This window comes from Hippocampus comes, unplaced genomic scaffold (genome assembly GCF_001891065.2).
Source record: "Hippocampus comes isolate QL1 unplaced genomic scaffold, H_comes_QL1_v1.1 scaffold31, whole genome shotgun sequence".
NCBI classification, from domain to species: Eukaryota; Metazoa; Chordata; class Actinopteri; order Syngnathiformes; family Syngnathidae; genus Hippocampus; species Hippocampus comes.
This window is the reverse complement of record NW_017806069.1, coordinates 16,680-28,643: the sequence shown is the minus strand read 5'-3', so window position 1 is coordinate 28,643 and position 11,964 is coordinate 16,680. Positions and strand designations below refer to the sequence as shown.

Genomic DNA, 11,964 nt, shown 5'->3' with positions numbered 1-11,964 from the left:
GTGGGGGGGAGTTGAAACGGGGGCGGGGGGGGGGGGCATCCCGTGCCAACCCGGCCCGGCCGTCTCTCATGATTTGTTTGTGGTCCGTATGTTGAATGGGAAGCCCCCCCTCGCCCCTGCCCTCCCCCCTCTGATGTAATGATCCCTTCACTTCCTAAAGCACTCAGCCATGACCGTCGCCTTTCTCCCAGCATCCTCCACCGCTGACCACCGTCGACATTTACATATGTAAAACTACATCCCCACCCACCCCCGACCGACCCCGCCGTCAGCCTGTCTGAGCCCTCGACGATCGGCGGTTGCTCTAAAATTCCAGCAAATAGACAAGGCCTGATGTCATCGTTTATCCTTGGCGTTAGAAGCGCTTCAACATCCTGGTTCTCATGACGATGCCGATAGGTCAGGTCAGGGACTCGAGTGACATGACTCGACTCAAGTCAGATTTGAGTCACCAGTTTTTGGTCTTGGGACTTGCTTGGGTCAAGTAGCCATTCAGTGGAGAATCGGATGACTTGAGTTGCGACTCGACGCCGCTTGACTTGCTCCATTTCTGACACAGTAGCTTGGGGACTCGCTTTAAACTACAAGCTGGAAAATCTGGCGACTGGTTTGACTTGGTTGCACGTACCGCACGTAATTTCTGTCTCAGCCGTGAGCCGAAAAGGAGCTCGTATCTCCCAAAATAAAAAGCAGAAAAAGACCCATGGAACATCTCTCTCTCTCTTTCTCCCTCTCTTTCTTTTTTCCGTTTACACGACTGCCACTGCCTTGTAAATGTAGACACCATCATTTATTCGAGCCCTGGCTTTATTTTCATTCAGGGATTATTTTTGGAAGTGCATGTTTGATTCAAGGAAAGTCGCCCACAGTGAAGACAGGCCTGCCTTCCGTTCCCTTCAATTTGTTATATCATTTGAAAAAGTGCATATGTGCACTTAAAACATTAGCTTTGGGCTAGTTAAAAATGCGGGGAGGATTTTTCTTGAAAAAGTGATTTTCATCACTTTACGTTTTTCTCCCAAAAAAACTTTGTAACTTTGTCCTCACAAAAATATTATCATGACTTTGTTTTTTGTTTTTTTCTTTGTAACGTTTTCATTCCTCTGGCATTCAAGCATACACGTGGCAGTTACCTTTTAATTGCCATTCGAGGATTTGTGCTCTGAAAAGGATTTCAGGAGCTCAGCCCACCGCATCAGGCCAATATTCCGCATCAGCGCTTGCGCTCGCTGACTTTGTGTACACGCCGAGGGATGTTTGCAGGGTGTGATCTCTCAAAGCGGGATAAACGCTCTAGAGTTATTGTTGTCGATACCCAGGAATCACGCACTACGAGCCCATAGGGAGAACAAACAAAAAACATTGTTGGTTCATTCATGTGGTCCTCTTTGCCTGAACAGAATTGCATTTTCTTGAAGCAAGCCCTTCTAAAATGGTCAAGCGCTTTCACTTTCGGGCCACACATGCTTGCTGCTCGTCTGTTTTTTTGTGAATGAAGCGCAATGTGCAATTATCCGGACTGCCTCTCCCCCTCCGCCTCCACACACACAAATGCAGGTACACACCCACAGAGATTCCAGACACACATATGAATGAATGCACCCCTCCCCCCAGCTGGAAGTGCACAGCTGCTGCTGTTTACCCTGCCGGGACCAGAAAAACATCCTGTACGCGTCTTGGACCGAAAGCCTCCCCTCACATAATAAACACCAGCCCTCGGCACAGCTTGAAGCTTCACTTGGGATGTTTTTCTTTTGCTGGGGGGTTGGCATTTGAAAGTTCCACCAGGAGCACCCCTCATCCCACTCTAGCTTTTCCTTTGATTGACAGCTTGATTTGAGTGTGCAGATATGAGGCTTCCCTATCGTGGCCATATCAGCTGACGTGTCCGCTAAAAGTCGACATCTGCATGCAAACAGGAACAAATTCCCATTTGGTGTGCGTGTGTGCGTGAGTGTGGACAATTGGCACGCAGGTGTGACGTTTGCTTTCGTGGCAGACATGTTTAGCTTTGAGGAAGTTTGCTGTTGTGTCTGCAAGAGTCAAGGCAAAGTGAGCGAGGAGACTTTGGCCTGGAATGTGACCATGTGTTTGCTATACACACACACACACACACACACACACACACACACACACACACACACACGCAAGCAAGCAATGTGTTGCATGTGAAAGACGTTCAAGTGCTTGAATGTAAATATCCTGCCCTTGTGTATTTTGCCTCTGTGTATAATCGTACTCGAGTGACACCAGACAAAGGACTGGTGTGTTGACATATGACAATAAACTCTTCAGGTCCCTATCAAGGAAATATAAATTTGCAGTGTCAAATTGAAACGCCGCAGAGTAGCGCTTGACTTTGGCTTGCTGTTGACCCAATGCATCCAACGCGGAGTGATAACAGTACACTTTTTCAAAATGAAAATACCTTTGCAAGCTGGCGAAATGTTGACTTCAAGTACAAATGCCAAGGTCAAAGGTCCTAAAAATGTTTCATCTGTTGTCTCAATAACCGGAAACATTGCGAAAGCATTTTGACAGCGAACGTCCCGCTCCTTTTGAAGCGCCGTGCTAACCGTGCGTCTTTTGTCTCTCCTGCGCGTTGATAGCGGTGGCCTTTCACAGTCCGCCCGTCACCATCAAGAAGGAGCCGCAGAGTCCGGGTTCGGACCCCAGCCAGTCGTGCAGCCACAAGCCCAACTTTGGGTACGTCGCCAATGGAGAGCAGTGCCTTTATGCCGGGTAAGCATCGGAACATAGCCTTTGGCCTCCAAAACTCTCGTCGCAATGTTCTAGTCCCAAGGGAAGGTTTTTGGACCATTTTCACGTGTAGAGTTCGGCATTCAGTGAGACTGCTCTGCCTTTGCTGTGAGCTCGGGGGCATGAAAAAAGGTGCTTGTTTGCGAGTCTCCGTTCATAATGCCGTGACGCTATATCTGGAGTCTGTTTGCGTGTCATCCGCAGCGCCTATGAGCAGAAACGGGCCGGCGCCGGGGTGGCCAAGCGCCCCTGCCCGGGCACCCCCTTGTCGCCCATGCAGCAGCACTACTCGCCCAAACCGGCGGCGGCCGGCCGGCCCGATGCCGGTTACATGAACCCCGCTGCCGCATCGCAGCCGCTGCCCAGCAACACGTACCCCCTCAATGCCAGGTGAGTGAGCCCGAAATTTGGTGGGCCGCCCGTGTGAGTTTCAAGTCGGAAACGTCAGTCTTTTCTCTCACTTGCAGATATCAGGGCCATTCGGGAGACCCCCTGGGCCCCCAGTTCCCCGCACCATCGCAGGCCTTCCAGCGAATGCCCCCCGCCCCGGCGGGCCACGGCTGCGGGGCCGGCGGCTACCACCGGCAGCACTCGGACCCCTGCGTGCCCTACCTGCAGCAGAGCTTCAAACAAGAATATATGGACCCCCTCTATGAACGGGCGGGTCAGGTGGGGGCGCATGGCGCGGGACCGGGGCATGGCCGCGGGCCCCACGCGCCCCAGCACTCGCACCTGCACCCGCACAGGTTCCCGCCGGCACATATGATGGTCAAGCAGGAGCCCGCAGACTACACCTACGACGCAGGTGAGAAGCAAGGACATGAGGACGGTGGCCCTTTAAGTTCAAAAACAAGAAAATACATGCAAATCTTAAAAAGGAGTGTCAGGGCCAAATTGGGAAAAAAAAAACTGCTCAATCTCACGAGAAAAACATCTGAGAATAAAAGTATACCTCATATTTTTTTTTATTTTAATCCCCAAAACGCTTTTCTCGAATAAAATAGTTTTTTGAGAATAGCCTTTATGTTTCTAGACAAAAAAATCTGGATGCTTTTCCCAAAAAAATCTTTTTTTTCTCAGCTTTATTCTTAAAATCCTTAATCTCTAATTAGGGCGGGGGGGGGGGGTTCGGGGGTTTTTTTAACTACAAAACAAACTCATTTGGATTTTGAGCAAAGTGAGCATCTTGAGCGTTCACACTGAAGTGTTTTTGGTGGGAAAAAAAAGGCAAAATAAATCCTCGTGAGGCAAAACCTCAAGCTTCCCCCCCGCCTCCCCTTCATTTTATGTCGTCTCAGCCATCTGTGGAACAAAATGTCCGTGTAAAGAAGCAAACTTTTTCTCCCTGAGCCACGGGACTCCTCCTCCGCTTCACTCCTTGGACATTCAAGAGTGGGGGGGAGTTCTTTTCTAGCACATTCACACCTTCCCCTTCCTGCTTTCCAAAGTCTTCCCTCCCCGCTCTCCCTGGATGCGGTGGAGGAATTTCATTGAGAAAATGGAGGGCAGAGGAAAGACTAGAGTCCCCGGCGGAGGCTGCAGGGTTTCACGTTGCACCGGCGGCTTCCTTTCGCTGCAGCCCCATCAACTCCTAATGGAAAAGTGAGCGAGGCCGCGGTAACCCGAGCCTCTCGCGAAGGGACGTGGGGGGGGGCATTTGGGTATGAAGGAGTTTTGAATCGGCTCTTAAATGCAAAACCAGTCCCCCCACCCCCCAAAAAACGGGAAAGAAAACAAAAAGAAATGTAAGACTTGGACCCGACGACCACAATTCAACGCTGGTTAACCCCCCCCGGGCCAATTGTTGGTGCCGCCAACTCATTCGGAGGTGACACAGAGATAGGGGGAAAAAAAATGCAACGTTTTGAGAAAATGATGAATAATTGTTGAAATGGAACAAACCGTCGGGTCACTTGCGTAGGCGCGCGCGCACTCGATGGCATCTTATCGAGAGCGTTGCATTCCGCCGCATTGACTCACTGCTGCACCTTTTGTGCGTATTATGCTGCCTTGTTTTTGTTCCTAGGACTCACGCACACACACACACACACACACACACACACACACACACAGTGTCTCCTGTTTCCCTGCATGGTTTTTATTGGTTTTCTTAAGCTATCAGACTCCACACCAATTTGAGAGTTTGAATCAAGCTTCCATTTGACATGTTGGTAGATGTGTCCGGATGCCCTTCAATGTACCATCACCGTGAAGCCTATCCGACCTCCCAGCCGACCCCTGAAGGTAAAGCAAGGGTTGCTCCTCAAACACTTTCAAACTGACACTTAGTTGACTTTTATTGTTTTGCAATCCGAATGGGGTGTAAAGATTCACTCCCTTCGGCCAGGTGTCTACCTAGACACACTTTTATCAAATTTTCCAAAGGAATTGGTTTACTAGTTTTTCCAAAGAGAATTTTTTTCCCCCCCTAATAAAAATGTATTTTTTTTCCTACAACATGAAAAAACAGTTCTTAAAAAAAACACTTTACAAAGAAAATTTTTAAATGTGGAAAAGAAATTACTGCAAAAAAAGCGCCTTTTCTCCCCCCCCCCACTCCCAAATTAACTTTTTTCTTTTTAAATGACAAATATTTTTTTAACCATTTCACAACATTTCCCCCCCTCACGATTATCCACCTTTTTCTGGATGTTTGCATAGGCTTGTCCCTCTTCCTGTTGAGCCTGACAGTAGTTTTTCATATGTGCGACCCTTAAGGTGTCTTCTGTCGGGAGCTCCTTGCTCCCTTTTTAAACTGCAAGAGGTTCTCCTTGATTCTCGAGAGCCTCTTCTTGTTGTTGTTGTTGTTCTTTTGTGACGCACTGACGCTAACACAAATGTGCTTGTTGTTGTTGCTGTAGGTTATGGGTTCGAGAACGACTCCCGCGTGGTCCCGGAGAAGTTTGAAGGTGAGTTCTGTCTCAGAAGGAAACGCAAGACGCCAGACTTGACGTCGAGTGGCTTTTGTTTCAGCGTGAGAAGTAGTCACTGATGGTGCGGAGCGCCTCAGGGCGCTGACGTGTGCCCCTTCTCGCCGGTTGCGCGTCTCGCATTTCCACACTTTTGTTTACGGCGTACAATCAACCTCCGTCTGCTAATATGGTTTCGTGCATGTCAATATCCCCTTGTTTGTCTTCAAGCGGAACCGGATGAATGCTGTGCGTTTGGTACCTTACTTGATTTAATCCACATTTTAACACAGCCAAGACCACGTCACAATTAAGGAATGCAATATAACAGTATGCTACTGTGATACGTAAAGTAAGGCATTAAAAATGAGACACAACACAGAAATGTTTGGAAGGACATGACAACTTTATTCCTTTGGTTATTTAAAAAAAAAACCCCAACAACCAAAATAATTTGCTGCAGTCTAGGGGGCACCGTGGTAGGAAAGACCCCCTTTAAAAATATCCTCCATCTTTTTGATGAATCAGCATGTGGCCCCCTCAAAGTCATTTTCACGACTGTTGTCTTCTCCGCAGGCGAGATGAAGCAGGAAGCGGGCGGCAGCGGTGGCGGCGTATTCCGCGAGGGAACGCCTTACCAGCGGCGAGGCTCGTTGCAGCTGTGGCAGTTCCTGGTGGCCTTGCTGGACGACCCCGGGAATGCGCACTTCATCGCCTGGACCGGCCGGGGGATGGAGTTCAAGCTTATCGAACCCGAAGAGGTACATGCAACCCCGTGCACTTTCCAAAACGCCAAAAGATGATGCCAAAGCCCCGGTGAACAGGAAAGTAGTCATTGTCATGAAACAAACACATCAAGTCCGTTCACAGCATTTTACGGCCAAATAAGCTATTCAAACAAAAAACTGTCGCCGCCACCACCACCACCAAAGAGTGAGTTGTGTTCTAGTTGTAATTGTGCAATTAGCAACGTGGTTATGAGGGGGCATCCATTTGGGGTGGGTCCAAACACTGCTGCGCACTTCCATTATGTTTTCACAAGGCATTAAAAATGTACGAGTGCAATTAGAGCCACGTAGCACTGAGCCATCGCACAAACATGAGGCTGGAAGACGCAGTGCAGTACTCCCACCATTTTGAACAAAATATGGTACAATTTTTTTTTTAAATAATGAAATGATTTGTACATGATGTAAACTGAGGCTATTTCTTTTTTTAAAACACTGTATTGTAAGGCATTTGTAAAATGACGAATGTAGTCAGCCCTGCTACTAAATTGGCACTTTGGCTGGATTAAAAAAAAAAAAAAAAAAAAGAAAAGAAAAACTGCAATTTTTGGACCAGTTTAAATGTGAACATTTTTAAATTCAGCCTCCCGCAACCGCAGTCTGGAGTTACCCAGTAAGGCGTGTTAACCAAAAGGTCCTGCGCAGGTGGCCCGACTGTGGGGTATGCAGAAGAACCGCCCCGCCATGAACTACGACAAGCTGAGCCGCTCTCTGCGCTACTACTACGAGAAAGGAATCATGCAAAAGGTAAAGTCCAACATTTCCGGCCCATTTTTGTCAGTCTAAGCGTCGGTCTGGCGCGCAGGTGGCGGGGGAGCGCTACGTGTACAAGTTTGTGTGCGAGCCCGAGGCGCTCATCTCGCTGGCGTTCCCCGACAATCAGCGGCCCAGCCTGAAGGCCGAGTTGGAGCGCTACGTCAACGAGGAGGACACGGTGCCGCTGTCCCACCTGGACGAGGGGGGGCCGCCCTACGTTGCCGCCGAACACCCGCCCCACGCCACCCAGCCCTATTCCAAAGCCTACATGTATTAAAAACGCAGCCCTCCGCTCCCTTGCTGTATCTCTGGCAAACGTCTTTGCGGCATTGAACCTCCCCTGACGATAAAACCTTCGTTGCGTGCTACGGGCAAAGAAAAAAAAGGGATGTGAACCAATTTTGCAATTTTCAGCAGTCGACGGTTAACTTTATTTTTGATGGCTCACGAGTAGTTCGAAAGCTGAGCCGTGATTGCTCGTGACGTGACCTCCAAATACGCGACGCCATTTTCAGTCGCCAGCAAGAGGCAAAACGCCTTTTTCCGGGCGCACGAAAAAGACTTGACTTTTTACTGCTGAAAATTGGTTAGCATCACTTTGAAGCATTTCCATGTGCTCCTCCTCCCTCCCCCACACTTGTATATACAGCTCTGGTGTTTTTGTGCTAACTTAATCTCACGAGGGAGTTTTATTAAGAGATGGCTTAATAAATACTTAGTAAATATGTATATATTTCAGAACCTGTCATCTTATTTTTCGTGTTTGAATATTACAAGAGAGATTTTACATTGGCCTTCAGAAAAGTGTCAAATGGAACGAAACTGTATCTGGGTTAAGGTTGCTGCGAGTGAACTATTAGTGGTGTGCTGCACACTCGTACAATCGGGAGCGTTGCGCACCTGAAGGTTGACCTGCACGCCTGTCGTCGTCATCATCCGGCAGCGCCACGGTGACTGCTTTGTCTTCAATTGTTGCTTGAATTTCACGCCACAAAATTACAAGGGAATCACATCATCAAGAAGGGCACCCGGGTTATCACGCAACAACACATCGTCTGCAGGTGCCATGTTGTCGCCATCTCCCTGTCTCCCCGATACCAGATCCCGATGCGAGAGGACAATCGACTCAGTGCATTGTGGGTAAGGCAATTTCTTCTTTCCGACCAACGGGGCGGGGGCAATGTAGAAAGCTATGATGTGAACCAGGGGTGCCCATTAAGTCGATTGCGATCGACCGGTCGATCGCGAGGGGTGTAGAGGATGAAAAACACATTTGTGTGTCTTTGTGCATGTTAGTAAGATATATATATTTTTTTCCAATCAGTGTCGTTTCCACAAAAAGTATTAAAAATAAAATAAAGCAGGTAAGTCTTGAACCTACGGTGCCGCGTGACCGGAAGTTGTGAGCGCTCAGCAGTCTGCTATTGCACAATGAGACGGAACAAATCACATTTTCATGCGTGTGCGCAAATCTTCGCATTGAGCCCAAAAGGGCCTACTTCCTTGGCATTTTAATATGAATTCTGAAGGAAACCTTTTAAAGTATCTCATTTGTCTCATTTCTGTTCACAGGCTTCCATCAAGAGAACGGCCGGATTGACAGAAAACGTCAGAATTGCCGTTTTTCTGGAAGCAAGGTATCATTATGAAAGATATCATGACTACTGTATACATGGTCGTTTTTTTCGGCCAAAAACGCCTTACGATACATGGTCGTTTTCTTTGGCAAAAAACGCCTTACTATACATGGTTGGGGTTTTTTGGGGGCTAAAAATGCCTTACGATACATGGTTGTTTTTTTCGGCCAAAAACGCCTGACTAGACATGGTCGTTTTTCGGCTAAAAACGCCTGACTTACATGGTCGTTTTTTTTGTGGTCGCATGTATTTACTCCATGACTTTTCATTCGATGGGTCCTCGGGTTACCGATACGATGGAATGCCCTTCCCGGGTTGGCCACGAAACCCAAATCATTATACTTATGCTGGAGCGAGTATTGAAATAATAATTACGGTGGATAATTGTAATAAGGGCACATCGGAGACAAGAAACAATGAAATAAAAACAGTTAATACGACGGTCACTGCACGTCCTGGTGCCACGTGACCATCGAGGCCATGTCACTTCATTGTGCGCCGTTCGGAACCTCGCGACGTATGTCGAGACCCTCGTAAAAACGACGAGAGTCCAATACTGTGTATTTCAGCCAACTGAGGGGGAAAAAATGACCACTTAGGTTGAGTATGATGGACTGTAAATGCCTCATATTACCCTGATCGTTCGTCCTTATAAAGCTCCGCTTATCACTTCGGATTTACAGAAGTCCAGGGTTGCAAATGAAGTTTGAAAGTTCATGTTTGATTTGAGAAATAACCGTGCAAAAGCTTTTGGTTTTGGTCGTTGTTTTACCTTGCCACTATTGCTTTTATTTTGAAGGGTGGAGGAAAATAAGTGTCGTAAATCATTATTAGCCTTTGACGTAAAATAATTGTCGCACAATTCCGATGGACAGAGAAGAAAGGTGCTCGAGGGTAAAAACAGACAAAACTGAAGGCGGTAAGTACCGTTAAACAATGAACGATTCCTTTGCGCCTGGTTGAGCTGGGAACGAGGTTCGCATGTAATGTTTGATTGTGGAATGAATTTCGCTTTATTTCACTTTGTTTTGTGATTTGCTGCTTTGTAAAGCTGTTTGGTTTTCATCCACTAGAGGGCGTTAATGTACCTTGATAAATCCGTAGCAATGCAAGAGCACAAGGTTTGATATTGTTTGCAATCATTCTGTATTTTCTGAATGGTTCATGTTATTTTATGGGATACACAAAGGCAAAGAGCAAGGTTGAAAAGATGTGCAAAACGTACCGTCGGAGCGAGTAATCGTATTTCATGTTTAGTTTGTCTTGTAGCTCTTACGGCGTGTTCACACAGTGGCTGCTGAAGCAAATGTTGCGGACCATCAGTTAGAGAGACCTCCTTTGATTCAACCGGAGATGCGACAGGCATACATGGGTTTTGTTTTTTAGATGACCTGCGGCAGCATTTGGATGATGAGGTGGGGAGACTGGGAAGAAGCGCAACAGCAGATGCCAGATCTGAGGTCCAGCGGTACCTGGCAGAGGGGAATATTATTGGAGGAACCAACACACTACTTTTCCAAACCTCTCCCACCTCGCAAAGGAGTTCCTCTGTACGCCGGCATCATCAGTACCATGTGAGCGTGTGTTCTCCACAGTAGGGGAAATAGCCTGCAAGGAAAGCAACAGACTCAAATTCCAAACAGTGTAGCAACGTATTTTTCTGAATAAATATTTTTGAAGACAAAGTCATTGATGTCAATTATATTGGAGACACTGTCATCAAATCAGTCTGTCAGGTGGGTTGCCTGCAGGGACGTTGAAAGTCCAGCAGGAGTCAGGATCCACACGGTGCATCATTGGGTCAACACGCTTCATGCCGCCTCATGGACCCATCACGAGAAAAAGTCACGTTGTTGGAGTTTTCCATGATCTTGCGGAAGGGCGTGCGGCGCAGCGGGTGAACGAGGACGAGCGGAGGCTGTCGAAGGTGAGAAAGAAGTCTTATTTTACGCAATGTTAATCACTTTGGGGCCGAAAGTCGAGCAATTTCCCGGGTAAGCCAAAGCAGTCACCCTGGCGAGTCAACGGGTGGCGCTCGTGTGCAAAACACCGTCGAACAAGCAGCGGTAGAAGAAGGTTGGCTCGGATTGGCCGACGTGACCAATGAATTGGAGTCAGGTGTGCAGGCGGGAAGAAATGGAGCGCGGTGCACAGGTGCGGCAAGATGGCGACCGACCACGCGGGCTTTTATTCGGTGAGTGAGCACAGGAGCAAATGTTTGTCGCTTGTCATCCTTTCTCACGATGTCCTTTTGCTTGTTGCCCCCGATTTGCAGGGTTGGAGGTTGGAACGCAGGACGCCACAATCCATTCGCCTTTCCCTTGATTTAGGTAGGACATTGTGCTCTTCGTTTCTTTTGGCACGTTTTCAACTTTTTTTGTTTGTTTTAAAGCTGGCCAGCTCTTTTACTCTTTTTGTTTGTTTGTTTGTTTTGTCTTAAATTGTTGCAAATTACAAAACCGATGTCTTTGTGCTTGGGAATTGAATAATGAAAGGTTTTGGTTTGTTTGTTTGACCAAATGTTTGAACATGGCATTTTCTGTCAGGTGGTACGCATTTATTTCTCTGATTCATAGGTCTGGTTTGATGAAGTTTACTTACTGTCTTGGTCAAAAATGTTTGGGTTTTTTCCCCCCTCACCCAATATGAGGAAGCCCAATTGCATGTCTAACCCCCCTCACTTCGCAGGTTATTCACCAAGGTCCTTCGCTGTTCTATAAACGTGAATATTATTGTGGAAGCCTGAATCGTTTCACGAATGCACATTTTCAGCCCTTTCTGCTCCAAACACAGCCCAAAGTACATCTTTATTCGTCCACTTGCGTGCTGCGAGAGGCAACAAGATCCATGAGGCGAGAGTAAGAAAACCAACGGTTTGAGTCGTGAAAAATGCAGAATACGAGGGTTTTTCATTTTTATATTTTTGCAGTGTGAAGTCGCTATTGGGGACTTAGAGCAGCATGAAGACGAGAACCGGACAAAAGCAGTCTGCGTGGTTTGGAGGGTGGAAGAGGAGCCCGATGAATTGGAAGAGCGTGCGGAGGTGACAAAACGCATGGCAATCGAATTAATGAGGGGCACCTGAAAAAATGTTTTACTTTTTGGGTTGCAGGG

General features: G+C 47.5%; 1 protein-coding gene across 1 annotated transcript in view; it reads left to right on the top strand.

The window, feature by feature from the left end:
- Positions 1-7,944, top strand: part of etv4 (ETS variant transcription factor 4) — a 21,958-nt gene extending 14,014 nt beyond the window's left edge. Inside the window, exons 5-12 of the mRNA XM_019893829.1 lie at positions 2,610-2,742; positions 2,965-3,150; positions 3,228-3,565; positions 4,936-5,004; positions 5,622-5,669; positions 6,246-6,430; positions 7,103-7,204; positions 7,263-7,944. Coding sequence (XP_019749388.1) covers positions 2,610-2,742; positions 2,965-3,150; positions 3,228-3,565; positions 4,936-5,004; positions 5,622-5,669; positions 6,246-6,430; positions 7,103-7,204; positions 7,263-7,490 — 1,289 coding nt within the window. The 3' untranslated portion in view covers positions 7,491-7,944. The remainder of the gene's footprint in view (positions 1-2,609; positions 2,743-2,964; positions 3,151-3,227; positions 3,566-4,935; positions 5,005-5,621; positions 5,670-6,245; positions 6,431-7,102; positions 7,205-7,262) is intronic.
- Positions 7,945-11,964: the final 4,020 nt, after the last annotated feature.